Source organism: Thalassophryne amazonica, chromosome 18 (assembly GCF_902500255.1).
Source record: "Thalassophryne amazonica chromosome 18, fThaAma1.1, whole genome shotgun sequence".
Classification (NCBI taxonomy): Eukaryota; Metazoa; Chordata; class Actinopteri; order Batrachoidiformes; family Batrachoididae; genus Thalassophryne; species Thalassophryne amazonica.
Genome location: NC_047120.1, coordinates 9,663,904 through 9,691,042, shown reverse-complemented (window position 1 = coordinate 9,691,042; position 27,139 = coordinate 9,663,904). Strand labels below are relative to the sequence as shown.

General features: G+C 41.5%; 1 protein-coding gene across 4 annotated transcripts in view; it reads left to right on the top strand.

Annotated features, from left to right (window-relative positions):
* lrrc45 (leucine rich repeat containing 45) overlaps nt 1-27,139 on the top strand; it is an 85,115-nt gene that overhangs the window by 50,536 nt on the left and 7,440 nt on the right. For 2 of the 4 annotated variants that reach the window (XM_034194061.1, XM_034194062.1), the window contains 4 exons: nt 7,108-7,200; nt 19,610-19,702; nt 22,751-22,927; nt 26,527-26,674. In XM_034194061.1, coding sequence (XP_034049952.1) covers nt 7,108-7,200; nt 19,610-19,702; nt 22,751-22,927; nt 26,527-26,674 — 511 coding nt within the window. Of the gene's footprint in view, nt 1-7,107; nt 7,201-19,609; nt 19,703-21,301; nt 21,354-22,750; nt 22,928-26,526; nt 26,675-27,139 lie in introns of those variants that run through there. The other 2 variants (XM_034194064.1, XM_034194063.1) reach the window with 2 other exon arrangements.

Here is a 27,139-nt window from a genome sequence, read left to right as displayed (position 1 = left end):
AGATGTAGGTAATCTTTAAGAGCCTCCCAGTTATAGAAATACTGTAGGCTATACTATAAATAATATATCATTACTTGTGTGATACAATTCATCATATAAAGCAAGAAATGACTGGACAAATCAAAACAAATTCAAATCAATTTTATTTATATAGTGCCAAATCACAAACAGTTGCCCCAAGGCACTTTATATTGTAAGGCAAAAGCCATACAGTAATTACAGAAAAACCCCAACGGTCAAAACGACCCCCTATGAGCAAGCACTTGGCGACAGTGGGAAGGAAAAACTCCCTTTTTAACAGGAAGAAACCTCCAGCAGAACCAGGCTCAGGGAGGGGCAGTCTTCTGATGGGACTGGTTGGGGCTGAGGGGAGAGAATCAGGAAAAAGGTGCATCATGGGAACCCCCCAGCAGTCTAAGTCTATAGCAGCATAACTAAGGGATGGTTCAGGGTCACCTGATCCAGCCCTGACTATAAGCTTTTTCAAAAAGGAAAGTTTTAAGCTTAATCTTAAAAGTAGAGAGGGTGTCTGTCTCCCTTATCCGAATTGGGAGCTGGTTCCACAGGAGAGGAGCCTGAAAGCTGAAGGCTCTGCCTCCCATTCTACACTTACAAACCCTAGGAACTACAAGTAAGCCTGCAGTCTGAGAGCAAAGCGCTCTATTGGGGTGATATGGTACTAAGAGGTCCCTAAGATAAGATGGGACCTGATTATTCAAAACCTTATAAGTAAGAAGAAGAATTTTAAATTCTATTCTGGAATTAACAGGGAGCCAATGAAGAGAGGCCAATATGGGTGAAATATGCTCTCTCCTTCTAGTCCCTGTCAGTACTCTAGCTGCAGCATTTTGAATTAACTGAAGGATTTTCAGGGAACTTTTAGGACAACCTGATAATAATGAATTACAGTAGTCCAGCCTAGAAGAAATTAATGCATGAATTAGCTTTTCAGCATCACTCTGAGACAAGACCTTTCTAATTTTAGAGATATTGCGCAAATGCAAAAAAGCAGTCCTACATATTTGCTTAATATGCGCATTGAAGGACATATCCTGATCAAAAATGACTCCAAGATTTCTCACAGTATTACTGGAGGTCAGGGTAATGCCATCCAGAGTAAGGATCTGGTTAGACACCATGTTTCTAAGATTTGTGAGGCCAAGTACAATAACTTCAGTTTTATCTGAATTTTAAAGCAGGAAATTAGAGGTCATCCATGTCTTTATGTCTGAAAGACATTCCTGCAGTTTAACTAATTGGTGTGTGTCCTCTGGCTTCATGGATAGATAAAGCTGGGTATCATCTGCGTAACAATGAAAATTTAAGGAATGCTTTCTAATAACACTGCCAAGCATGTATAAAGTGAATAAAATTGGTCCTAGCACAGAACCTTGTGGAACTCCATAATTAACCTTAGTCTGTGAAGAAGATTCGCCATTTACATGAACAAATTGTAATCTATTAGATAAATATGATTCAAACCACTGCAGTGCAGTGCCTTTAATACCTATGGCATGCTCTAATCTCTGTAATAAAATTTTATGGTCAACAGTATCAAAAGCTGCACTGAGGTCTAACAGGACAAGCACAGAGATGAGTCCACTGTCTGAGGCCATACGATCACTTGTAACCTTCACTAATGCTGTTTCTGTACTATGATGAATTCTGAAACCTGACTGAAACTCTTCAAATAGACCATTCCTCTGCAGATGATCAGTTAGCTGTTTTACAACTACCCTTTCAAGAATTTGTGAGAGAAAAGGAAGGTTGGAGATTGGCCTATAATTAGCTAAGATAGCTGGGTCAAGTGATGGTTTTTTAAGTAATGGTTTAATTACTGCCACCTTAAAAGCCTGTGGTACATAGCCAACTAATAAAGATAGATTGATCATATTTAAGATCGAAGCATTAACTAATGGTAGGGCTTCCTTTAGCAGCCTGGTAGGAATGGGGTCTAATAGACATGTTGATGGTTTGGAGGAAGTAACTAATGAAAATAACTCAGAACAATCGGAGAGAAAGAGTGTAGCCAAATACCAGCATTACTCAATGCAGCCGAACATAAAGATATGTCTTTGGGATGGTTATGAATAATTTTTTCTCTAATAGTTAAAATTTTATTTGCAAAGAAAGTCATGAAGTCATTACTAGTTAAAGTTAAAGGAATACTCGGCTCAATAGAGCTCTGACTCTTTGTCAGCCTGGCTACAGTGCTGAAAAGAAACCTGGAGTTGTTCTTATTTTCTTCAATTAGTGATGAATAGTAAGATGTCCTAGCTTTACGGAGGGCTTTTTTATAGAGCAACAGACTCTTTTTCCAGGCTAGATGAAGATCTTCTAAATTAGTGAGACGCCATTTCCTCTCCAGCTTACGGGTTATCTGCTTTAAGCTGCGAGTTTGTGGGTTATACCACGGAGTCAAGCATTTCTGATTTAAGGCTCTCTTTTTCAGAGGAGCTACAGCATCCAAAGTTCTGCTCAGTGAGGATGTAAAGCTATTGACGAGATAATCTATCTCACTCACATATGTCAGAACAAGATCTAAAATGGTTGGTTAAAATGGTGGGTGGGCTCATGTACATTTTGAGCGAAGCCAACTGAGTCTAATAATAGATTAAATGCAGTGTTGAGGCTGTCATTCTCAGCATCTATGTGGATGTTAAAATCGCCAACTATAATTATCTGAGCTAAGCACTAAGTCAGACAAAAGGTCTGAAAATTCACAGAGAAACTCACAGTAACGACCAGGTGGACGATAGATAATAACAAATAAAACTGGTTTTTGAGACTTCCAATTTGGATGGACAAGACTAAGAGACAAGCTTTCAAATGAATTAAAGCTCGGTCTGGGTTTTTAATTAATTAATAAGCTGGAGTGGAAGATTGCTGCTAATCCTCCTCCTCGACCCGTGCTTCGAGCATTCTGACAGTTAGTGTGACTCGGAGGTGTTGACTCATTTAAACTAACATAATCATCCTGCTGTAACCAGGTTTCTGTTAGGCAGAATAAATCAATATGTTGATCAATTATTATATCATTTACTAACAGGGACTTAGAAGAGAGAGACCTAATGTTTAATAGACCACATTTAACTGTTTTAGTCTGTGGTGCAGTTGAAGGTGCTATATTATTTTTTCTTTTTGAATTTTTATGCTTAAATAGATTTTTACTGGTTATTGGTGGTCTAGGAGCAGGCACCGTCTCTATGGGGATGGGGTATTGGGGGGATGGCAGGGGGAGAGAAGCTGCAGAGAGGTGTGTAAGACTACAACTCTGCTTCCTGGTCCCAACTCTGGATAGTCACGATTTGGAGGGTTTAATAAAATTGGCCAGATGTCTAGAGATGAGAGCTGCTCCATCCAAAGTGGGATGGATGCTGTCTCTCCTAACAAGACCAGGTTTTCCCTAGAAACTTTGCCAATTATCTATGAAGCCCACCTCATTTTTTTTTTTGTTGAAAAATTCAATGACTGGATACAAAGGTTGAACTTTTGAAACTGCAATACACAAAAAGGCCACAAGTTGTCTATCTCACTACAAGCTACAAGTAACATCAAGGATTTCTTTTATTACCAATTTGTGTTGCTAATCAACTTAGAGAATGACTCTAATGACTGTTTAAAGTAAAATGTTACGTATGTGAAATTATGCCAGGACCTGGAAAGAACATGATTTGTTTGATCAAAAGGGATGATTCACATAATAATAGAAGTTCAACAGAGATCTGTAGATATGATTATCATTTATTTTGTAATGAATCCATAATTACTTTGTACAAAATAAAATACTAAATTAAATACACAGTTATATATTAAGAATATGAATATCAATAAAACAAACATTAAAATGCAACAGGAACTGGTAACTTACATACAGACCAATGAGATGAAATGGACCCTACTACTACTACAAAAAAAACATTCTCGACCTTTAAATAAAATAACTTATGTAGAGTAAATATGTTTATGTATAAATGATAACACCACATTACTTTTAATCCCATGCTGTTATAATGACGTTTTTATACGCATGTCTCTGTAATTGCTCCTCTTTCCCTTCCCACTGTTGCTGATACAGCTTGGGAAAGCACGTTGGTAACGACGAGCAGTCAGCAGGTTGGGAAAATACATTTTAGACAGGGACGCCATTATACCACGCCACCGCACCACAGACTGTGCAAAACAGCATACTTCGTATGACCGACGCATGACCGTCACACAAATAGAATAAAGAATAAAGAAACAACCTGGTGGCGGCAGCATAGTAGCTAGCCATGCACACCATTTGCACAGGTTACATTGCTAGGCTAGGTTACGTGACTGGCAGAGTTAGCAGGAACAAAAATAATATCCAACCTTTATTCATATGTGAGTGACCCCGTTAGACAGCACTTTACTTCGGACCAGAAGATCAGAATGTCTCTCTCACACACAGATGTCTGATTTCTGAACAAGTTAGGTTGCTGTTCATCAATTAATAGCTGAAGTTAACCTTCACTTACCGTCATGGCCGTAGTGGTCCCCGCCTCGTCCACCTGTTGAACTTCTTCTCCACCACTTGCTGAGGCTGCTGCAGATGTGGATGCTCCGCGTCCACGCGAAGCAAACATGTCTGTTATTTTAAGACATTTTGCAGCATCTGCCTGAAGGGCTACTCTCTTCTGATCCCTGGCTCTTTCAGCGCCACCTTTCCTCTTCTTGCCACCATCCATATTGCTCGTTATCGCTCTGTCTGGCACTGGCGCACTGTGTAGCCCAACCGAGGCCCGAGATGGAGGGTTAATTGGCCTGCCCCTCACCTCATTGGTCTAGGCCACAATCAATCATGACTAAAGGGCCGATCTACCAGTTTATGCACCAATAGGAGGGTTTATATACCGGTATCCACCTATTGCGTTATGTTTTAAATTATTATTATATATTATACTTCGTAAAAAAAAAAAATCCGTAGGCCATCAGGCCAGCGGGCAAATGCCCGGTGTGCAATACTATCAGTCCAGCGGTGCTTTGAACAAAACGTTTGTCCTATCCAGGCCTTCTACAGTTTTGCATGCTTCGTTGTTTAGAGGTGTGTTTCCTGTAGAAATATAATGTTGGAGATTTTAAATGTGCAAAAACTCTGCTGACATCCTTTACCATAAAACAGAATAAATATAGAAGAAACAGAATTCCTCGTCTGTGACCCACAAAAAGAAAAAGAAAAGAGTAGCCTCAAAAACCCATGCTGATCTACTAATGCTCTAGAGATCGCATTATCACTAGTATTACAAAGCCAGTAACCACATATAAACTCTCTAAGCCCCAACCAAGGAGAACAGTTCTACTTCACAGGCAACTTAAAATATTTAGCTCCCCCTTAACATCAACCCCCTAATACTCTGGACTACAAAATAATTCCTTTTCAGTGACCTTGTATAACCATAATGTTTTCTCAGAAAATACATTTTTTTAATAGAATTTTACAACTTTTAAACAACATTGGACATGGATACATAATAGTAATAAGCATTAGTCATATTTTTCTTCTTCTTCTCTTCAAGCATTAGATAGTCAGTCAGATTTTTCCTATAGACACCTGCGGAGCGACATCACATCCGGCCAACAACACGACCGCAACGAGTGGGACCCGCCCCCAGCGGCTCCTTTGCCGGCATCCAATGAGAGGGGAAGCCCTGGGCCGCGTGCGCAGCAATGTCTGGCCGTCCGCGGGGGTCCACAGACAACCAAACAAAATAAATAAATAAAGGCCACATTACATGCTAGTCCTGCATAAAACAAACAAAAAAAAAAGGTCACGTAAACCGAGTGGAAACTAACCCTTATCATGTACTCTGCTAATGGCTAATGTTGACACAGAAGACACAGTTAACCACTAATTCCTGATAACTGTCAATGCTGGTCCGTCTACATCTCAAAAAGGGTCTATATCCTAAGGCTTTAGATGTTACAGAATAAAGTCAGTCACTACAGATGGGTCCTCAAATTGTTTGTCTTGGCCTATTGACAGGGTGATGTGAAGAACCGCAGGAAAGTGGATCCCAAACTTCATCTCCTGATAGCGCTGCAGGTGCCGCTTAACCTCCATGAACCACCTCTTCTCTTAGCTATGGCAGCCACCGTGGCAGTGTAGTTGTGGAAGATACTCACTTTCTTGACGTAGAGGGTCAGTGAGGTTGCGCGGGCAGCTTTACGGAACACCATCTCTCTGTCTTGAAAATAGTGAAATTTCACCACCATAACTCTCAGCATTTCTTTCAGTGGGTGGTAGCTGCAGGCCACGGTGGGCCCGGTCCAAAGTCGGAGCAAAGTCGAGGCCCAGTAGCTCCTGAAGTATCTTATCAATAGCATCTGTAGGCCGTTGGTCTCCGCTTCACAAAAACACACAACACATGTTATTGCCCCCCCCCCAACATCTTGATGTGTTTTGAATAAATGTTGGTGTGAAGGTGAAACTCTGCAGCCGCTGACTGGCTATATGCACGGCTGCAAAACTAAACCGTCATATCGGCCAATATAAATGGCCGATGCCGAAATCCGCGAAAAATACTGAATATCGGCACAGTTAACTGTCCCGTACGATAATTGGTTGACCCCTAATTCTGACACAAACTCTGTAAAATGTGGCTGCAGACAAACTGCTCATCTCACTCACTGCTGCTGTTGGTGATGACCTGAAGGAGACACACTGACTGACTGTAGCCTCTGTGAGACTTTTCACCATGGAACAAGACCATTTTATGTTCTGAGTCCCCACAAACTGACATATGGGAAAGCTAGGGAACACCCTGTCCATGTGTTCCTATGTGTGTCTGTCTGTGTGCCCCTGTGTCCACCTGTCTGTATGTCCATATGTCTTTCTGTCCTTGTGTCCATGTTGTCTGTATTACCATATGTCTGTTTGTCCATATGCGTATGTCAGTCTGTACGTGTCTGTGTTCCTTTGTCATCAAGCAGAGCTAATTGGACGTTTGCTGTTTTTAGTGTGTCCTGTCTTTCTCTTAAATTTACAGACTTTGACCATTTTATTAATTCAGATGTTAAATTACAAAAGATCTCAAGTTCATGTTGATTTTAAAGTAAAACTTTAACAATCTTTATTTTGGACAGGTGGAGCATATTACTCGCCATTTAGAAGAGGCCGAGAGGACTTTACAAGAACGCATCTTGAAACTAGAGGGACAGCGACTCCAACTGGAGGAGGTAGGACACAGATGTTCCCGATTTCAGTGGCAGAGGAAACAGTGGAAGCTGTGACCCTGTAACCCTGACACGGAAACAATGGAAGCTTTGGAGGAGCCCCTTCAGGCCATGGCAGTAATTATGATATCTGGGGTCACCAGTGCCCCCTCAATATACTGAGGTACAAAATATACAACCCACATCAGGAGACACCAGGCTGGCGGGAAAATGTAGACAAAAGACACAAACGGGCAGTGTGAAACAGAGTTTTCTGGTCAGCTTCATTTAAGATTCATCCATTCCAAAAAACATTCGGTTTACCGATACAGGCTTCGATCAGAGCATCAGTCTGTCGCTCCCATCAGCTACACAGGAGGAAGATCTTTGGTCAAAAAGACAAATAACAAAGAAAACCAACAAGAAAGAATTATATATTTATGTAGAAATGTGATACTGAATCAATCATCCACGTCATCACAAGACAAACTGGGAGGAACAAAGGCTCAGAAAATCATCTCAACATGGTTCAGTCATAAGATAAGACTTTATTAATCTCACAGTGGAGAAATTCACATGTTATGTCAGCTCTTAAAAAAACACAAGATGAGTGCGAGTTACAGACCTTGAAATCCAACAGCAGGGATTGATATTATCCAAAGATTTATGAACATACAAATTAACGTGCTTATCCTTTATCATGATTTTCTCCATTGTGCGAAATAAAAGTATCTTATCGTAGCGTTCGTGTATATATGCATTATAATGCCTCAGCACACGAGCGACGTTACGATATTCCTCAGAACGACAATATACGCAACATGCATCCAGCAGCATACAGCATAGGAAAATGTGCATCGTGTGTAAAGATAATCAATAATAATAATACTTGTAACAATACAATAAAATAAGAAAATGAGGTAGAAATAGTGTATATATATATATATATATATATATATATATATATATATATATATATAAATAAAAACATGATTGGAATTAAAAAATAGGAGCATCTTATTTACAATATGTATAAAAGTAACTCTCCAGAGGTTAGGACATCCTTTGGATCCTGCCAGATGTCCACAGTTCCCCATGCCTCACACAGGGCCTGGCCATGGCAGGTCCCACAGGATTAGATGGATGGGCGCTGATGTACAGAAGGATCCATCTCCACTTTGCATCATCAATGCTTGTGTGTCCCGCTGCTGCTCGTCCACCACTTTGTCATCAGTTGGACCTCAAACAGAAAACGGAGTTCACAGCATCACATCCTAACAACCACAAACTGACAGGTTCCTACAAATTCTAACAGGTTCCTACACGTTCTAACAGGTTCCTACACGTTCTAACAGGTTCCTACACGTTCTAACGGGTTCTAACAGGTTCCTACAAGTTCTAACAAACAAGAGAATCCTTCACTTAACTAACATCCCCCAGAATTTAGATATGATATCTTGCTCCATTAGGAGTAACATCATTACAGATAAAGCGGAAAGTAGTTCAGCACAACACATATGTTTGTCATACAAAAGGGAGAAGAGATGAGTCTTTAATCTGGATTTGAATGTTTCCACGGAGTCAAACAGTTTTATCTCAGCAGGCACATTGTCCACAGTCAGAGAAAGCTCTGTGGCCTGCTGACTTAAATTGACTGCATTTATATAGCAGTTTTCCATCTGCATCAGACACTCAAAGCGCTTTACACATCAATTGCTCACATTCACCCCAATGTCAGACTGGCGCCATGCAAGGCGCCCACTACACACCGGAAGCAACTAGGGGATTAAGGGCCTTGCCCAAGTGCCCTTAGTGATTTTCCAATCAGGCTGGGATTTGAACCGAGGATCCTCTGGTCTCAAGCCCAATGCTTAACCACTAGACCATCACCTTCCCTCCGCTAGACTTCTTTTTAACCTTTGGGACACATGGTAATCCCTGCCTTCTGAGAAGACAGCACACAGGCCAGTACATAAGGTTCGATTAGACCGGCCAGGCCATGAAGGAGTTTATATGGTGGTTTAAAAAAAAAAACTGAAATCTGACCTCACGGACAGGAAGCCAGTGAAAGGAGGTCAGAATTGGGGTAATATCATCAACGTTTCTGCTCCTAGTCAGAAATCCAGCAGCATCTTGAATCAGTCGGACACCTCAGATGCTGGACTGCAGTAAGATAGAAAATAGGATATGACAGTCATCCAATCTTGAAAAGACACAGGCATTCATCAGTGTCTGTGTGTCGGACATAGACAGAACAGGTCAAATCCTCACAATGTTTCAGATTTGATACAAAACATTCTTACTTACTTCTCTAATGTGTAGGTCAAAGGGCAGTGTGGGATCAAAGGTCGCCCTGAGATGTTTTTAAACTTTATTACTATGACGAAAGACATGTATCCAATGTTCACACCATTGAATTAATCATGAAGGTAATAAATCAAGTCAAGGGACCATGCGCTGGTGCTGCGCTTTGCCACATCCACAACAGCACAGAACCACCTTGGGTCCTGGATGGCAACCACCCAGGAAGACAACCGGTCCAGGTAACAGTTAAAACTAATTCCATGGTGTTGCAGTATCTAGTCAAGAAGTGGTATATAAAGAGAGAATAACAGAGGGCCTAATACAGAACCTGGCAATGCCCCATATTTTATTGGATAAATTATCAAAGTAATGTTCTAGTACAAGACACAATGACAGTGACGAGATAAGAAAGATGTCAACCATGAACATGATCAGTAATCCCAAAATAACTCATCTGTCCAAGAATATATGATAACAGCACTGTGGTTGTATCAGTCTGTTGTCAGTTGTCAGTCTTTAGTTAGTGCTGTCTCTGTGGAGTGATGCATTCTAAATGCAGACTGCAATGTCTCAAAGAGATGAGATGGTCCACCAGTGGCTGTGAAACCACTTGTCCAAACATTTTAGTTCAGAGACGTAAATTTGATATTGCTCGATTATTTGCCGGAGAACCCGGGTGTAGGTTGGGTTTCTTAAGAATAGGTTTGATTACTGCAGATTTAAAACTTGTAGGAACAGAACCCGAAGTTAGTGACAGTTTAATAATTTTCAACATAGTGGGTCTAAGTGAAGGCCACAGGTTCTTAAAAAGTTTAATTAGTTACGTTGTATTTTTTATGTTATCCCCGACTTGCGACAGTAAGTGAGATTGTCAAAATCAGATGCTGACTTCAGTTGTTGGATCATTCAGTCTGTCTAAAGTTTGCTGGGATATTTTGACATATACATATATTTGACATAATATCTTCACATTTGACTGGCTGGTGATTTGTCCCATTGGGTGGATGACATCACTGCCATTTATTGTTGTCCAGTCCATTCCACTCTATCACACGCCTTCTTTTGCCTTTTGTAAAAATGCTTCTATCATATGAGGAAGCTGCATCCAGCAGCCACACGGTTCACGTGAACATTTTTTGCTGCTGTTGAAACCATAGACATTATATACGTAGGCGCCTCATAACTTGCTGCAACGTAATCCAGTGTCGCCGCCATATTGGCTGGGTCTCTTTACATTAGGCTCGCACCAGAGTCAACCGGAGTCATCTTCCTCTTTGTAACACATATTAAAGCAAAAATCCGCACAGCCTAAGCGCTCCCATGCAAAAAAAAAAAAATTATTTTATCAGGGGTGTCTAATAAAAGTTTTTTTTTTTTGCATGGGAGCGGTTAGGCTGTGCAGATTTTTGCTTTAATATTTATCTCACCTTGATCCAGCACGCCGTTTTACAAATCTTGGATGTGCGTGTCTTTTTGATTCATCTTTGTAACAAAACCAGGTGAGCAAAGCAGAGGAAATTAAAGTGGTGTGTGTGTGTGTGTGTGTGTGTGTGTGTGTGTGTGTGTGTGTGTGTGTGTGTGTGTGTGTGTGTGTGTGTGTGTGTGTGTGTGTGTGTGTGTGTGTGTGTGTGTGTGTGTGTGTGTGTGTGCGTGTGTGTGTGGAGAGGGAGAAATAAATTCAAATGAACAATCCAGATTTGTTTCTTTACTAAATTATAAAATTAATTCATACATTTATCTGTATGCCAAACAATATGTCTTTGTTAAAGAGCATAAGACAGTCTTTCAGCATGAAAGTACATATTTTTAATGTGTGACAGCATCCTGTATTGCAACTGAATCTCTGCTGTTTCTAACAAACCGAACCATGGGAATTTTGGGTAAAAATTCGGGGAGTTACGGATTATTGGAGTTGGGGATACAACTTCCTCAGTACAAATAAATGCACTGGTGGGGGGGTGCAGCAGGGACCCATCCAAGATGGCGGCCGGCTAATACATCAGCTCCAGTAGGCAGTGGCAGTCCATGAGCATCTACATGTATAATGTCTATGGTTGAAACACTGTCAGATGAAGAACTGGATAATTTTTTTTTTTTTTTTGGCTGGATTGAAGAAATCAGACTTGTGTGTCTTACACACCATGGGAGGCTCCTCAGCAGCTCCGGCTGACCTGTGCTGGAGTGAGCTGCTGGGTCCTGCTGCTCTGTAATTGCTGCTTCGAGAAGAAACACGCGTCTAATGTTAAATATGAAATGATGCAGACTTATGTACGTGTCGCGTAAAATAAAATCAGAAATGTTTTCCATTGGTGCAATGGAAAGAATACTTTCATTCACTGAAAGATGGAAGCTGCACAGTGGATTAGTGGTTAGCACTGTTGCCTCACAGCAAGGAAGGTCATTGGTTCAATTCCCGCATGTGTCCTTTCTGTGTGGAGTTTACATGTTCTCCCCGTGTTTGCGTAGCTTCTCTCCGGGTGCTCCGGCTTCCTCCCCACATCCAAAGACATGAGGGTTAGGTGGACTGGAAACTTTACATTGTCCATAGGTGTGACTGTGTTTGTTTATATCTGGCCCTGTGACCGACTGGCGTCCCCTGCAACCCTTAATTGGAGTAAGCAGTTGAAGATGAGTGTGTGACAGTATGAAAGATGGAATGTAGCGTTTATCATCATTAAGCTTGTCACAATAACAAATGTTACTGGATGATATATTGCCTCAGAAAATATCACGATAAACAATAATATCACAGTATCAGTGTCATTTTAAGACCATCTTTGATATGATGATAACATTAAAAAATGGAATGAGTCTGTCATTCCTTCTGCGCATCTCACTGCTGTCACACTATCCTTGTACATGTGCTGCACTACCCTCACATACTTCTTGGCCACTCCAGACTTCCTCATACAATAGCACAGCTCTTCTCTTGGCATCCTGTGATAAGCTTTCTCTAAATCCACAAACATACAATGTAATTCTGGCCTTCTCTATACTTCTCCATCAGTATTCTCAGAGCAAACATTGCAGCTGTAGTGCTCTTTCTTGGCATGAGACCATGTTGCTGCTCACAGATCTTCACCTGTTTTCTAAGCCTAGCTTCTACTACTCTTTCCGATAACTTCATGATGTGGGTGATCGACTGTATGCCTCTGTAGTTACTGCAGCTCTACACATCACCCTTATTTTAAAAATAGGAACCAACACACTTGCCCCCAATCTCAATTCTCTTTTGTACCCCTTCCCCTTAGCCCTACCCCTATGCCTACCCCTTTAAAACAAGGGGTAAGGCGAAGGGGTATGCCTCTAGCCCTATGAATTGAGACACCCCTCCGCCTTAGGAGAAAAAAAAAACTGCCCGTGTCAAACTGCCGTCTTCACTGTTTAACATGGCAACCGAAATGCAGCTTGTTGCAGTAGCCTGTTTGCTCTTTTTATTTTCTTGCCTTTCTGCGTAAATGCAAAGAAATAGAAGTCGCAGATTTCTTCGATGCATCGCAGTCATGTTAATTAATTTAATGAATGTCATTTATAATAATAATAATTAATAGTATTAATAATTAATTAATTAGCAACTGATTAATGTTAATACTAATAATAATTAATCAATAATAGAAATAATTAATATTGTTTGATTAATCATTAATTGATTTAGTAATTAAAATAAAATAATTGATAATAACAATAATTTATTCATTTAAATAGCGCCAAATCACGACTAATCACCTCAAGGCTCTTCACAAACATCATTTAAAAGCAGAATAAAATGAAATAAGATTAAAACACAATAAAAAAATTAAAACATAAATAAGTAAAAGAAGTAAAATAATAAGACACACAATCATATAAAATACTAATGATAAAACAGGAAAACAGTTTATTTATTTAAAATAAATAAAGACGAAATATGTATGTAATGAATGTATACATTATACAAGTTTCACTTTTTGAATGGAATTACTGAAATAAATGATGATCTCATGATGTTCTAATTATATGACCAGCACCTGTATGTATGTTATGGGCTGCATCTAGTTCTGTTAACCTTATATTTCTTTTTCAAATTCTCCCATTTTTTTGCAGACCTATTTCCTTTAGAGATTTCCTTGACAAATAATAGCAATTTATTAGAACGTCAGGTTATGTGTTGCACATATACATGTGTGTGTATATATTTTCCAACTTATTCCCATTGATGAAACTTCTCATTTTCTGCCTGAAAGCTTATTCCCATTGATGAAACTTCTCATTTTCTGCCTGAAAGCTTATTAGGAGAAGAGTGTGTTCAGGGCTCCCTGTTTGTTTACTAAATACACACGTTACAGACCTTGAAATCCAACAGCAGGGATTGATATTATCCAAAGATTTATAAACATACAAATTAACGTGTTTATCCTTTATCATGATTTTCTCCGTTGTGCGAAATAAAAGTATCTTATCGTAGCGTTCGTGTATATATGCATTATAATGCCTCAGCACACGAGCGACGTTACGATATTCCTCAGAACGACAATATACGCAACATGCATCCAGCAGCATACATGTTGCTGTCATAGACAACTGCCTGTAAAGTTTTTGTTCAAGTTATAACTTTTTAAACAGCGTAATTTGTAATGAAAGCCGCTTCATTTGTGCAGCTCTTTCGGCGCCATGTTTATTTTTTCGGAGACAGCAGTAAGCTCCTCCTACCCTTAAAATATATATATATATATATATATATATATATATTTCCTTAATTACAACCCCAGTTCCAATGAAGTTGGGAAGTTGTGTGCCTGCAACACATTTAAAAAAAAAAAGCTGGGACAGGGACAACAAAAGACTGGGAAAGTTGATGAATGCTCAAAGAACACCTGTTTGGAACATTCCACAGGTGAACAGGTTAATTGGAAACACGTGAGTGTCATGATTGGGTATAAAAGGAGCATCCCCAGAAGGCTGAGCCGTTCACAAGCAAAGATGGGGCGAGGATCACCACTTTGTGAACAACTGCATGAAAAAAAATAGTCCAACAGTTTAAGAACAATGTTTCTCAACTTTCAGTTGCAAGGAATTTAGGGATTCCATCATCTACAGCCCATAATATAATCAGAAGATTCAGAGAATCTGGAGAACTTTCTACATGTACGCAGCAAGGCCGAAAACCAACATTGAATGCCTGTGACCTTCGATCCCTCAGGTGGCACTGCATTAAAAACCGACATCATTGTGTAAAGGATCTTATCACGTGGGCTCAGGAACACTTCAGAAAAGCATTGTCAGTTAACACAGTTCGTCGCTACTTCTAATAAGTGCAAGTTAAAACTCTACAGCCTGGCTCCCACCGAATAATGAAGGATGAAGAAGGAGCCACGCATGGGTGTGTCACGATTATTCGAAGAATGACCCACGTTTTCATCTATCATGTATCCACTATGAAGGTGCCACTATGTGCCTCTCTGTACCCTGCATGTGCCACGTAGCAGCCTCTAGTGAGCCACGACCGACCTGTCATTACAGCCTCGAATGGCTCGCATCAGCCACACTAAACCACGTAGTGCCATGATAGCGCCATGATAACGCCATGTTGGTGCACGTTTAGGCATGAGTTTGGTCCAAACCTCCAGCCCTCCCACACCTGGTCCCTTCAAAGTGTGGGTTTTCAATTCACAGCAGCATTTAAAGGTGTCCATTCTTTTTTTTTTTTTAAACGCAGTCCAAAAATAGACACTCCATCACAGTTCCACAGTTGTGCACTGTGTGCCAGGCTGCTGTCCACCTGTTATGCACCAGACCAGCTAGACCCAAACCACGGGTTCCTGGAGAGCCGCCTCTGTGCTCCTCACTGGCTCCGCGGCTCTCTGGCTTTTCTTCTGCGGCTTTAAACACACAAAACTTTGTTTGTCAGTTTATTTCTGCAAAATCACTCTTTTGTGCGCGCTGCTGTTGTCCTTTCATGGACAGCCGCCTCTGTGCTCTTTCTAAGTGGCTTCCTTTCCATCCGTGGCTTGCTGGCTTTATTTTTTCCCTGGCTTTAAACACATTTTTACCACGCGATTCCACTTTTAACTTTGTGTTTGTCGGTGTGGCACGGTGCCGTCGGTGTGGCACGGTGCCGTTCTGCATACAGAATAAGGTGGTCGCTTTAATTATATACACCTGTGGATCATTATATATGTATGTGTATATATATGTGTGTGTATGTATGTGTATATATATATATATATATATATATATATATATATATATATATATATATATATATATATATATATATACACTCAACAAAAATATAAACGCAACACTTTTGGTTTTGCTCCCATTTTGTATGAGATGAACTCAAAGATCTAAAACTTTTTCCACATACACAATATCACCATTTCCCTCAAATATTGTTCACAAACCAGTCTAAATCTGTGATAGTGAGCACTTCTCCTTTGCTGAGATAATCCATCCCACTTCACAGGTGTGCCATATCAAGATGCTGATTAGACACCATGATTAGTGCACAGGTGTGCCTTAGACTGCCCACAATAAAAGGCCACTCTGAAAGGTGCAGTTTTGTTTTATTGGGGGGGATACCAGTCAGTATCTGGTGTGACCACCATTTGCCTCATGCAATGCAACACATCTCCTTTGCATAGAGTTGATCAGGTTGTCAGTTGTGGCCTGTGGAATGTTGGTCCACTCCTCTTCAATGGCTGTGCGAAGTTGCTGGATATTGGCAGGAACTGGTACACGCTGTCGTATACGCCGGTCCAGAGCATCCCAAACATGCTCAATGGGTGACATGTCTGGTGAGTATGTCGGCCATGCAAGAACTGGGACATTTTCAGCTTCCAAGAATTGTGTACAGATCCTTGCAACATGAGGCCGTGCATTATCCTGCTGCAACATGAGGTGATGTTCTTGGATGTATGGCACAACAATGGGCCTCAGGATCTTGTCACGGTATCTCTATGCATTCAAAATGCCATCAATAAAATGCACCTCTGTTCTTCATCCATAACAGACGCCTGCCCATACCATAACCCCACCGCCACCATGAACCACTCGATCCACAACATTGACATCAGAAAACTCACCCACACGACGCCACACACGCTGTCTGCCATCTGCCCTGAACAGTGTGAACCGGGATTCATCCGTGAAGAGAACACCTCTCCAACGTGCCAAACGCCAGCAAATGTGAGCATTTGCCCACTCAAGTCGGTTACGACGACGAACTGGAGTCAGGTCGAGACCCCGATGAGGATGACGAGCATGCAGATGAGCTTCCCTGAGACGGTTTCTGACAGTTTGTGCAGAAATTCTTTGGTTATGCAAACCGATTGTTTCAGCAGCTGTCCGAGTGGCTGGTCTCAGACGATCTTGGAGATGAACATGCTGGATGTGGAGGTCCTGGGCTGGTGTGGTTACACGTGGTCTGCTGTTGTGAGGCTGGTTGGATGTACTGCCAAATTCTCTGAAACGCCGTTGGAGACGGCTTATGGTAGAGAAATGAACATTCAATACACGAGCAACAGCTCTGGTTGACATTCCTGCTGTCAGCATGCCAATTGCACACTCCCTCAAATCTTGCGACATCTGTGGCATTGTGCTGTGTGATAAAACTGCACCTTTCAGAGTGGCCTTTTATTGTGGGCAGTCTACGGCACACCTGTGCACTAATCATGGTGTCTAATCAGCATCTTGATATGGCACACCTGTGAGGTGGGATGGATTATCTCAGCAAAGGAGAAGTGCTCACTATCACAGATTTAGACTGGTTTGTGAACAATATTTGAGGGAAATGGTGATATTGTGTATGTGGAAAAAGTTTTAGATCTTTGAGTTCATCTCATACAAAATGGGAGCAAAACCAAAAGTGTTGCGTTTATATTTTTGTTGAGTGTGTATATATATATATATATGTATATATATATATATATATATATATATATTTCTTTATTTCTTCCATAGCTTACAAGTCACCATGATACAACTTTTAACTTTGTGTTATGTCTTCAAAATCGGTCTTTTGCGCGCTCTCCACCTGTGTTGCCGCACAGCTTCTGCTCTTAGCTTATCTTCCATGGCTTTAAACACACATCCACTTTCACGCAGTCACCCAAATTTTAACTCTGTGTTCGTCCAATATTGACTGAAATATCACTCTTTTGTGAGCTGGCGTTCTGCCTAAATGCTCATTTGAAGCGTGATGAGTCACTGCCTCAGTGCGCACACACAGCGGAGCTCATGTGATCCATTAATTCCAGAAGTGATTAGAGGTGTTTTCAGCATCCAAGGTTTGACAGAAAATGATTAATCTGCCACAAAATAATTATTGTATATAGAGTCCAGCACACAGAGCAGGTGAAATTGTGTGCGCAAGAGGAGAGCTGCTCCAAAAATAGCCTCTCAGGTCCTGCCTCAGTGTTCACACACAGCGGTCATGTGTGATCCATTAACAAGATATTTAATCAACATACTTTTACATACAACAGACATCAACATACAGACATACTTTTAGAGCTAGGAACTGTTTTATCAAGCTATAAAAAAACATTAAAAATAATTACCTTAAGCTGTTCAAAATACATTCCACATGGAGCAGGAAAGAGAGGAAAAAAGCATCCAGATGAAACAGTCCTCTGTGATTCCAGAAGTGATTATAGGTGTTTTCAGCATCCAAGGTTTGACAGAAAATGATTAATCCGCTACAAAATAATTATTTTATATAGAGTCCAGCGCACAGAGCAGGTGGGATTGTGTGCGCAAGAGGAGAGCCGTTCCAAAAATAGCCTCTCAGGTCCTGCGTAGGTGCCAGGCGCACGGATTATGTACTTTTTAGCAGACTCGTAAGCACCACGCAAATGCCTCTAAGCCGTCGCAGTAACTCGAACACAAACTGCGCCATGCTGTTGTTGCTAAATTTTGAACTTCTTGAAATTAGCGCCACGCTCAGAGAGGAACCTCGTTAACTGAAGATAATGCCTCTAAGAGTCACTCAGAGCCATGAAACCCTCTCGTAGCAAAGAACACATGCTGCATGGCTCCTTCTTCATCCTTCATTATTCGGTGGGACCCAGGCTATACCATGCAAAGCGAAAACCATACATCAACAACATCCATAAACGCCGCCTTCTCTGGGCCCGAGCTCATTTGAAATGGATAGACGCAAAGTGGAAAAGTGTGCTGTGGTCTGATGAGTCCACATTTCAAATTGTTTTTGGAAATCATGGACGTTGTGTCCTCCGGACAAAAGAGGAAAAAGACCATCCAGATTGTTACCAGCGCAAAGTTCAAAAGCTAGCATCTGTGATGGTATGGGGGTGTATTTGTGCCCATGGTATGGGCAACATACACATCTGTGATGGCACCATCAATGCTGAAAGGTACATACAGGTTTTGGAGCAACACATGCTGCCATCCAAGCAACGTCTTTTTCAGGGACGTCCCTGCTTATTTCAGCAAGACAATGCCAAGCCACATTCTGCACGTGTTACAACAGCGTGGCTTCGTAGTAAAAGAGTGCGGGTACTAGACTGGCCTGCCTGCAGTCCAGACCTGTCACCCATTGAAAATGTGTGGCACATTATGAAGCTCAAAATACGACAATGGAGACCCCGGACTGTTGAACAACTGAAGTCGTACATCAAGCAAGAATGGGAAATAATTCCACCTACAAAGCTTCAACAATTAGTGTCCTCAGTTCCCAAACACTTGTTGAGTGTTGTTTCAAGGAAAGGTGATGTAACACAGTGGTAAACATACCACTGTCCCAGCTTTTTTGAAACATGTTGCAGACATCCATTTCAAAATGAGCAAATATTTGCTCAAAATCAATAAAGTTTATTAGTTTGAACATTAAATATCTTGTCTTTGTGGTGTATTCAATTGAATATAGGTTGAAGAGGATTTGCAAATCATTGTATTCTGTTTTTATTTACATTTTACACAATGTCCCAACTTCATTGGAATTGGGGTTGTAAAATCCCATAACTGCAACCGAATGACAACAGAGGAGACGGAGCACCAAACAAATGGCAGCCAGAGGACGATCACACAAAGAACGAGTGCCAGTGACTGATGCAGAACCACGAGGAGCCGCGTGAGGGCCGAAGGGGGGTGCTGTGGGTGCGAGCTGACCGTGTGACGTGTCTTTTAGGAGGTGAGCAGAGCCAAAGCAGTGTGCGCAGCAGAGAGAGTCCAGGCGGACGAGGATGTCAACAGAGTCCGAGCTCAGCTGCGCCTGGAGGAGGTGGGGTCTGTTCCACACTCACAGCACTCTGCCCACATCACATTATCATTATTATTATTGTTCTGTTGGACTGAAAATCACAACCACCTGTATCCATTTTAACATCTTCCCTATAAATGAGAGAAGTGATGGTGGAACGACTCCCTGACTGGCTGAGGGGTCAGCTGTCCATTTATTTCAGGGCCCTCAAACAAAATCACCCTTTGAAACATGGATGTTCACGAAAATAGTGTTATTGCTCTCAGTGGAAACAGTGTCCATGAGTCGGAGTGGAACAAATGCGTGGGGTTCTTAGGGGGCAGGTGTCAGTGGTGAGTTCATGGTCACGTGGCACTAATTGATGAGTTACATGACTATCTGCACCCTTCATGAGAGACAGAAGTGGCAAACTCAGGAAAAGGCATAAAGTGAAATGTACGCGAAGGAGGAAAGGACTTGCACTGATTGTCCAGACAAAGAGACCGAGGTGGAGGGGCGTGCCGTTGATCAGTTTGCTGACAACTGAGGAGCGTGTTGAAGGTTCAACAGCATGGTTTAAAAAGATCAAAATCCTGATCATATCTTTTCAATTTCAATTTATTTCATTTATATAGCACCAAATCACAACAAAGCTGCCTCAAGGCGCTTCACACAAGTAAGGTCTAACTTTACAGAAAGTGAAGAAAAAGGAATATTTGACTGTTCAGTAAAAATATGTCTATTTTTCCGTACAAACTCCAGCATTGACTGTATAAAGTGAAAAATGCTTGTAGATTTTTTTTTTTTTTTTTTTTTTTTTTTTTTTTCCTGACTGAACTCATATTTAGTTTTATGAACACTGTTTCTGAGACCTGCTTCACGTCTGTGTTTCATGGAGTCGACCAGCTTCTGTCTCCTGTGAACATGTTTTTCTGTCAGGTCCTTTGGACTACAGTCTACAGGCCCTCTGTGTTTCAAACGGTATTTTTGATGGGACCCCACAGGTTTTCTGTTGGATTAGGGTCCTGAGATTACCCAGACTCTCCATAACGTTAACCTGGTGGGTCTGGAACCAAGATGCTGCTGACTCTGTTTGGGGTCATCATCTAGTTTAATCATTTCCTTTTCATGACCTCTTCAGGTGTTCTGATGTGTTCAAACTGATCCCTGATCCTGGGATGTGGTCAGTAAACCTGAGAAACATCTCCAGATCATGTTGCTTCATCAGGCTTCACTGTGGCTTCAATTCAGTTTTTGGGGGTCGTCTGACAAACTGTCTGTGACCCCGAGACCCAAAAAGAACAAAATCTTGTTCTGTTTCTCTTCAGTCCAGTCAAACCTCTTCAGCACGTGTGGGACTCTGTGGGTTCTTTTGTCCATAGTTTGTCTTCACACAGACATCTTCTAGTTGTTCCAGGGCTCACAGTTACCTTCAGACCGTCTTTGATCCCCCTGGAGCTGATCATTGTCTTTGTCATTCTGTCTGTTCTTTGATCCATTTGAATGATGTCTTCCACCTCTTTCTGCTTTTATTTCCATTTCAGATCATTTTCTGCTCTTTTTCATATGTTTTCTCCTCTATAGTCAACTTTTTAAACAAAGAACAATGTCTGAAACGACCCATTTTACCCCGATTTTCAGGGAGATAAACACGACAACCAGCGGGAAGAACATTTACTGTCTTCATCCTTCAGTAAGTTCCACCTGTGAGGGAGGAAGTAGTATTGGGGGGGGGCATTATTGTAGCAAAAGTATTTGCGAATGTGTATTTCGATCTGTGTGTGTGTAACCAGGTCCACAAGTGTGTTTAAAAAAAAAAAAAAAAGTGTGTGTGTGTGTGTAACAGTGTGTCTGTGAAAATCAGGCCACTTGGTTGGATGTGTTTTTATATGGGACTTGGGGACAAAATGTTGATGCTCCCTTGCTGCCACCTGCACGTCAGATTGATGTAACTCACAAAGAACAGAGGTCTCATTCTGGGGGGAAAAAAAACTGTTTTGGTGTGTTGTACTTTGTCGTCTGTGTTACATTGGTTGGGAAAGAGACATCATTTGATTTAAAACGGCAATTCACTTTAAGTCAGTGATTCCGGAAGAACTCCCAGTTGGACGCTTTTCAGTCTGGGGAGCCCGTGCCCCTCCTTGGAGGAATTTTATTCATCCAGGAACACCTTAGGGATCCCCACTGTGTCCAGTCAGTGTACTATCATCGGCTAACCTTAACCCGCTACTCGCCCCCCTCCAGACTTCCAGCTCTTGTAATTACGAGATTGGGATTTCTTTTTTTTTTTTATCCACTGAATGCTGTGCTCTTCTGTAGGATATCGTACCATTTGTGTGAGCATTTTCTTCTTATCACCATTTTTATTGTTGTATTTCCTTAAAATTAAAAGATGAAGGAAGATCCATCCATGTTCCTGGTCTCCGAAACACAAGAACAAAAAAAAAAAAAAACGGCCTCAAAGATGTTCTTTGAGGGCCCGGCCAGGCTTAAAATGGTAGCGGTGACTGATGTCATTGGTGATTGTGCCCCCTGGTGGTATGAAGCTGAGTAGCCACGGAGGCACACAGACACAGGTACAAATTGCTGCACACATTTGTGGATCTGAGGCAGAAGTGTAGCAAAAGTCCTGTGTAAGAACCAATCCACTCGAGTGGCCCGATTTTCACACACACGGATTTGTTTTACACATTTGTGAATCTGATTACACACATACAGATTGAAATACACATTTGCAAATACTTTTGCTACAATAATGGACCCATAGAATAAGAGTTGGAAAGAAAATACACCCTGATATTTGAACAGGCTAACATTACCTTTTCTTCACCTTCTGTAAAATAATAACAAATTTGTTAAATTTTCCTTCATGTACTGATTTCTAATAGACTGTTCTTGTGTTCACAAAGCATTTGACTGTTTGGAAATAAAAAATATAGGATTTTGAACTTTACTCACTTTTTTAAACACTTTTATTTTGAACACAACTGTAGTTTTGAGGAGGTGAGAGAGACTCTGTGAGGATAGTTATGAGAAGCTGATGGCACAGATGGGCTCCTACACTGCCTGATTGTTGTTGTCCTCTCCGAGCAGCAGCAGCGCACAGTTTGTTTGGAGGAGAAGCTTCGATCGGCACGTTCATCTCTGCAGGAGGTGCAGCTGCACTGCTCTCAGCAGAAACAGATCACTGCCGAGCTGCAGGCGAAGACCAGCCAGCAGCTCGCTGAGATGGAGCGCCTGCGACGCAGGATAGAGGAGCTCCAGCAGGTCAGGACTTCTCCTTCCTACTGTAACATCTCCAACATTGTCTCCAACATTTTGACAGCTTGATTTGTTCATATTTTTATGCGGCACTATCAATCAATCAATCAATCAATTTTTTATATAGCGCCAAATCACAACAAACAGTTGCCCCAAGGCGCTTTATATTGTAAGGCAAGGCCATACAATAATTATGTAAAACCCCAACGGTCAAAACGACCCCCTGTGAGCAAGCACTTGGCTACAGTGGGAAGGAAAAACTCCCTTTTAACAGGAAGAAACCTCCAGCAGAACCAGGCTCAGGGAGGGGCAGTCTTCTGCTGGGACTGGTTGGGGCTGAGGGAGAGAACCAGGAAAAAGACATGCTGTGGAGGGGAGCAGAGATCGATCACTAATGATTAAATGCAGAGTGGTGCATATAGAGCAAAAAGAGAAAGAAACAGTGCATCATGGGAACCCCCCAGCAGTCTACGTCTATAGCAGCATAACTAAGGGATGGTTCAGGGTCACCTGATCCAGCCCTAACTATAAGCTTTAGCAAAAACGAAAGTTTTAAGCCTAATCTTAAAAGTAGAGAGGGTGTCTGTCTCCCTGATCTGAATTGGGAGCTGGTTCCACAGGAGAGGAGCCTGAAAGCTGAAGGCTCTGCCTCCCATTCTACTCTTACAAACCCTAGGAACTACAAGTAAGCCTGCAGTCTGAGAGCGAAGCGCTCTATTGGGGTGATATGGTATTACGAGGTCCCTAAGATAAGATGGGACCTGATTATTCAAAACCTTATAAGTAAGAAGAAGAATTTTAAATTCTATTCTAGAATTAACAGGAAGCCAATGAAGAGAGGCCAATATGGGTGAGATATGCTCTCTCCTGCTAGTCCCCGTCAGTACTCTAGCTGCAGCATTTTGAATTAACTGAAGGCTTTTTAGGGAACTTTTAGAACAACCTGATAATAATGAATTACAATAGTCCAGCCTAGAGGAAATAAATGCATGAATTAGTTTTTCAGCATCACTCTGAGACAAGACCTTTCTGATTTTAGAGATATTGCGTAAATGCAAAAAAGCAGTCCTACATATTTACTTACTTTTTAAGTAATGGTTTAATTACTGCCACCTTAAAAGCCTGTGGTACATAGCCAACTAACAAAGATAGATTGATCATATTTAAGATCGAAGCATTAAATAATGGTAGGGCTTCCTTGAGCAGCCTGGTAGGAATGGGGTCTAATAAACATGTTGATGGTTTGGATGAAGTAACTAATGAAAATAACTCAGACAGAACAATCGGAGAGAAAGAGTCTAATCACTAAATCATCAAAGTACCGCACGCAAGCAAGCAGACCAGACTCAGTGAGGTCACATCTGCTGCCCTCCACCCACCACAATCCACATCTCCAGACCTGCAGACTTCCTGAATATGTTCATTTATGTCCACACATAATGTACAAATATTGGACAACATGCAGAAAAGAATCATCTTTCAGAATTCCTGCACAGAGGATAAAAACACACACACAGAAGATAAAAACACACACACACAGAAGATAAAAACACACACACACAGAAGATAAAAACACACACACACAGATAAATGGTAAATGGACTGCATTTATATAGCACTCTTCCATCTGCATCAGACACTCAAAGCGCTTTACAATTATGCCTCACATTCACCTCAATGTCAGGGTGCTGCCATACAAGGCGCTCACTACACACCGGGAGCAATAGGGGATTAAGGACCTTGCCCAAGGGCCCTTAGTGATTTTCCGGTCAGGCTGGGATTTGAACTGAGGATCCTCTGATCTCAAACCCAACGCTTAACCACTAGACCATCACCTCCCCTAAAAACACACACACCGAGGATAAACACACAAAACACACACACACACACCGAGGATAAAAAACACACACACAGGATAAACACATAAACATGCACAGTGTCTTGGTAGATGCACACACTAAATTAAGCTTTTCAGCATTTTTTTTTTATCAGTACGAGCAACAGATCCATGGTCAGGTACCATCTCTCTCACTCACACACACACACACACACACACAGGAAAAACATGAAGTCGGTTTTCTCCTCTTTTCACTTCTCCGTGCACCTTCTCAGCAAGCTGAAGAGGGCACCAATTTGCCAATTCTCCACACAGTGATATGACACACCAAAAACCAAAAAAACAAACATTTTCCAGCACAGCAGATATTTTTTTTTTTTTTTTTTTAAGTGCTCCTGCTGCCCCCATATGTTATAGAAAAAAGCCGCCCTGGGTGGCTGCCCCGTTTGCCCATATCAACAACCATGTCTGCTATAATACAACAAACTATCTTGTGATGGTAGATGAACAAGGAAGAACTCATTGTTGCTTTATGATGGGCAAATCTCGAATGGTTCCACTCAAACAGGTCACTATTCCTAGACTCGAGTTGACTGCAGGCATTGCTGCAGTCAAATTGGACAAGATCTTGCAAGAACAAATCCAAGTCGCACTAGCGGTCCATGTTCTGGACTGACAACATGATAGTTCTCGGTTACACTGACAAGATGGCTATCTTCAAAAACTCTGTCAAACAGGGTGACCCTCATATGAGAGACAACAGACCTACATGAGGCATGATAGCAAACGTGGATAAGTGAATGACCACAGAGACCAGATCATTCAAGTCAGAGTTCGCAGAAAGAAACAGAAGTCAAGGCCTTTATGGCAAACATAACAGCAGCTAAAGAAAGGTCTGACCCCGTGAACAGAAAAGAAAGGTCTGACCTTGTGACAACAGTTGAATGACTTCCGTGATCGCCGGACACACGGATCCCCCAGAAAGTCAAAAGAAAATTGTTTCAGTCTTCTGTCAGTCAGTCAGAAAAAGACCCAAAGAGACAAAGGATGCTTGTACAATACGGAGTACAAGTACAAGTACAAATCTACCGGACGATCATCTTCTACCGGACAAGCCATCTTTCATGAATGTAGGCATTGACTTCTTTGGCCCTTTGAGTTTGAACAGGAACTGTTAAGATACTTATTTTTACCTGCCTGACCATCCAGGCAGTGTGCATAGAGGCAGCAGACAGTCTTGGTACCAGTTCCTGCATCAGCGCAACGCTGTGCTTTAGAAGCACATGCAGATCTGCCACACTTGTGAGGTGGTGTGGATGATCAGGGCAAAGGAGTGCTCAGTAACACAGACTTAGACAGATTTGTGAACAATATTTGAGGGAAATAGGTCTTTTGTGTATATAGAAAATGTTTTAGATCTTTGAGTTCAGCTCATGAAAAATGGGAGCAAGAACAAGCATGTTGCCTTTATATTTTTGTTCAGTGTATTTTGATATTTTGTTATATTTGATGTCATTTGATGTTATGCATAGATCAAAAATGGCATTTTAATCAGCGAGCAGCATCACGTTCAGAGCAAGTGAGGAGGAGCTGCTTCTCCAACATGGATTCCATCTGTTGTCTTTCACGTTGGATGAACTTCCTGTCCTTGCCGCTCCTTAAAGTGGGTTCGTGACCCTGTGACAGGATGACCTGGTCCAGGTAGCTGGTGTCATTCAGAGTGTGGTACCGTGTGAGTGATGGGTGGTTTTACCGTGTGGTCGCTCAGGAGCTGTCCGGTAAGGAGCAGGAGAAGGTGGCCGAGCTAAGCCAAGTGAGGGTGGAGCTGCAGGAGCAAATTGGACACTTGCAGGCAGAGAGGACGGCCCAAGCAGGTCTTAAAGAGAAGATCAGTGCCCTGGAAAGACAGATGAAAGGTGATCTTCTTTCTCCTCCGTTTGCATGTGTCTCCTTTCTGCTTTGACACTCAAAAGCACCTGAACTTTCTTTCATGTAGTTAACTGCAAATTTATTTCTGTTTACTTGGACAGTTGTTCCAGGAGTTGGCTTCATTTAAGATGTGGTCACATGTTCTGCTGTGTTGATGAAAAACATTTGACACGTAGTGTTTGATGTTCCGGCCCTGAAGTGGTTTTTTATTGATCAGCTCACCTACTTTTAAGATAAGAATTTAAGCCAGAAAACTCGTCACCTCTGAGACATCCCCATTTTCAGTTTGATTGGACTGTACCAACATGTAGGTCAGAGTCCCTCAGACTGACCACACCCACACATACAGTAGTGTTCAGAATAATAGTAGTGCTATGTGACTAAAACGATTAATCCAGGTTTTGAGTATATTTCTTATTGTTACATGGGAAACAAGATACCATTCGATTCAG